At 63.4% G+C, this 1453-nt stretch overlaps 1 protein-coding gene across 1 annotated transcript in view; it reads right to left on the bottom strand.

Annotated features, from left to right (window-relative positions):
- Positions 1-646: 646 nt before the first annotated feature.
- Positions 647-1453, bottom strand: part of MNEG_11638 (hypothetical protein) — a gene marked incomplete at both ends in the record, with an annotated part of 3576 nt that continues 2769 nt past the window's right edge. The window contains 3 exons of the mRNA XM_014039891.1: positions 647-778; positions 1110-1145; positions 1328-1432. Of these exons, the coding sequence (XP_013895345.1) occupies positions 647-778; positions 1110-1145; positions 1328-1432 (273 nt within the window). The remainder of the gene's footprint in view (positions 779-1109; positions 1146-1327; positions 1433-1453) is intronic.

Here is a 1453-nt window from a genome sequence, read left to right as displayed (position 1 = left end):
TGCTACGCCGCCCTGGCGCGACTGCGCAGCTGCCGGCAAGGTAGCTGTGCCTGCGGGCTGGCCTCGGCACAGCTGCGCATCCCAGCGCCGCCTCACTGCATCCTGTGTGGGCTGCAGCAGACGCCTGCCCCTCACTCGCAGCACCGCCTTATGGCGTTGCCTTTTGCACTTTAGCAGGGAGGCCAGGGCAGCCCGTGCTTCAACCCCCCGATTAGTGTTGGGCATTACAAGGGGTGACAGCACAGCACCCAACACATGTGACCCAGCGTTGCTGTGCAAACATTCCAAACACCTCGCAAAGCGTGTGTCCAAATCAGGTCCACATGCAGCCCTGGGCAACAGAGCACGCGTCCTGCTCATCATCGCCGCAAGTCAATCTCAGTGGCATGCGCAGAAGTAAGCAAATGTCGCAAGCTGGAAGCTACGCGGCGGCCGGCGGCCCCCCGACGCCAGTCCCCTGCCGGTCCCTGCCATGAACGCCCATGCAAAGGTGTGCGCCATCACGACCAATCCCACTCAAGCGAGAACCCAGTAACGCTGCCGCGAACCGCTTCAAAGTGAATCCTTGTCACCTCAAGGGGTGCGGGTGAGGGTGCGCGTGCGCATCCAAGCGCGGCTGCAAGCCAGGGTGGCTGACCCTCTGCGGTCATGCCCCCTCCAGGCCGTACTTAGTCATGCGCATGGCCAGTTTTGCCTCCTTGGGGTCCTCCCCCTTGAGGAAGCCCAGGAGGGGCGGGTGGATGGCATCAGCAAAGTCCTCCTGCGGCATGTGGCCCAGCTGGGGGATGGTGGCGAGGTGGAGCAGCGGCGGAGGGGGGGGAGTGTGAGTTGAGAGGGAGGGAAAAAAGGGACGGGACCGTAGTGGGAGGAGAGGTGGGTGAATCGTGCGGTCGGGGGTGGGACACACATGCATTTCCCGGCAAGCTGACTTGGATGAAAGAGCAATGGGACTGTTTGTGCCTGGCATCGCGCAGGCAGCTGGGCTGGGCGAGGGCGATAGGTACCCTTTTGCACAGGAAGGCAGGGTATGAGGGAGCCGCGACTCCTGCTGGGCGGCGCGCGACTGCCGACGCGACACCCCGCGGCGTCTAATCAGATTAGGTGCTCACCTTGGCGGCGACGGTGGTGGTCCGCATGTTGGTGCGCTGCGGCGAGGAAGGGAGGAGGCAAGAGTGCAGGCGGCGTGTGGTTGGGCAGCAGGAGGAAACAAACAGCAACACACGCTGTTCAAACACCACAGCAGCATGTTGCTTGTCTCTACATGTTGCAACGCATGCAAGATTCCACCCCCAAACTAGAGCTTGGCAGCCGCAGGGCAGCTGCCCACCTTGGTCTCCAGGAACGCAAACGCGCTGCGCGTGTCGACAAAGGGGTCGTTGGCGCCGAACAGCAGCAGGCTGGGCTGCTTCCAGCGGCGGTAGCCCTCGTCGATCTGTTCCAGAGGGGGGCGGGG

The sequence above is a fragment of the Monoraphidium neglectum genome (assembly GCF_000611645.1).
Source record: "Monoraphidium neglectum strain SAG 48.87 unplaced genomic scaffold scaffold02840, whole genome shotgun sequence".
In the NCBI taxonomy this organism is placed as follows: domain Eukaryota; kingdom Viridiplantae; phylum Chlorophyta; class Chlorophyceae; order Sphaeropleales; family Selenastraceae; genus Monoraphidium; species Monoraphidium neglectum.
This window is presented reverse-complemented; position numbering and strand designations above follow the sequence as displayed.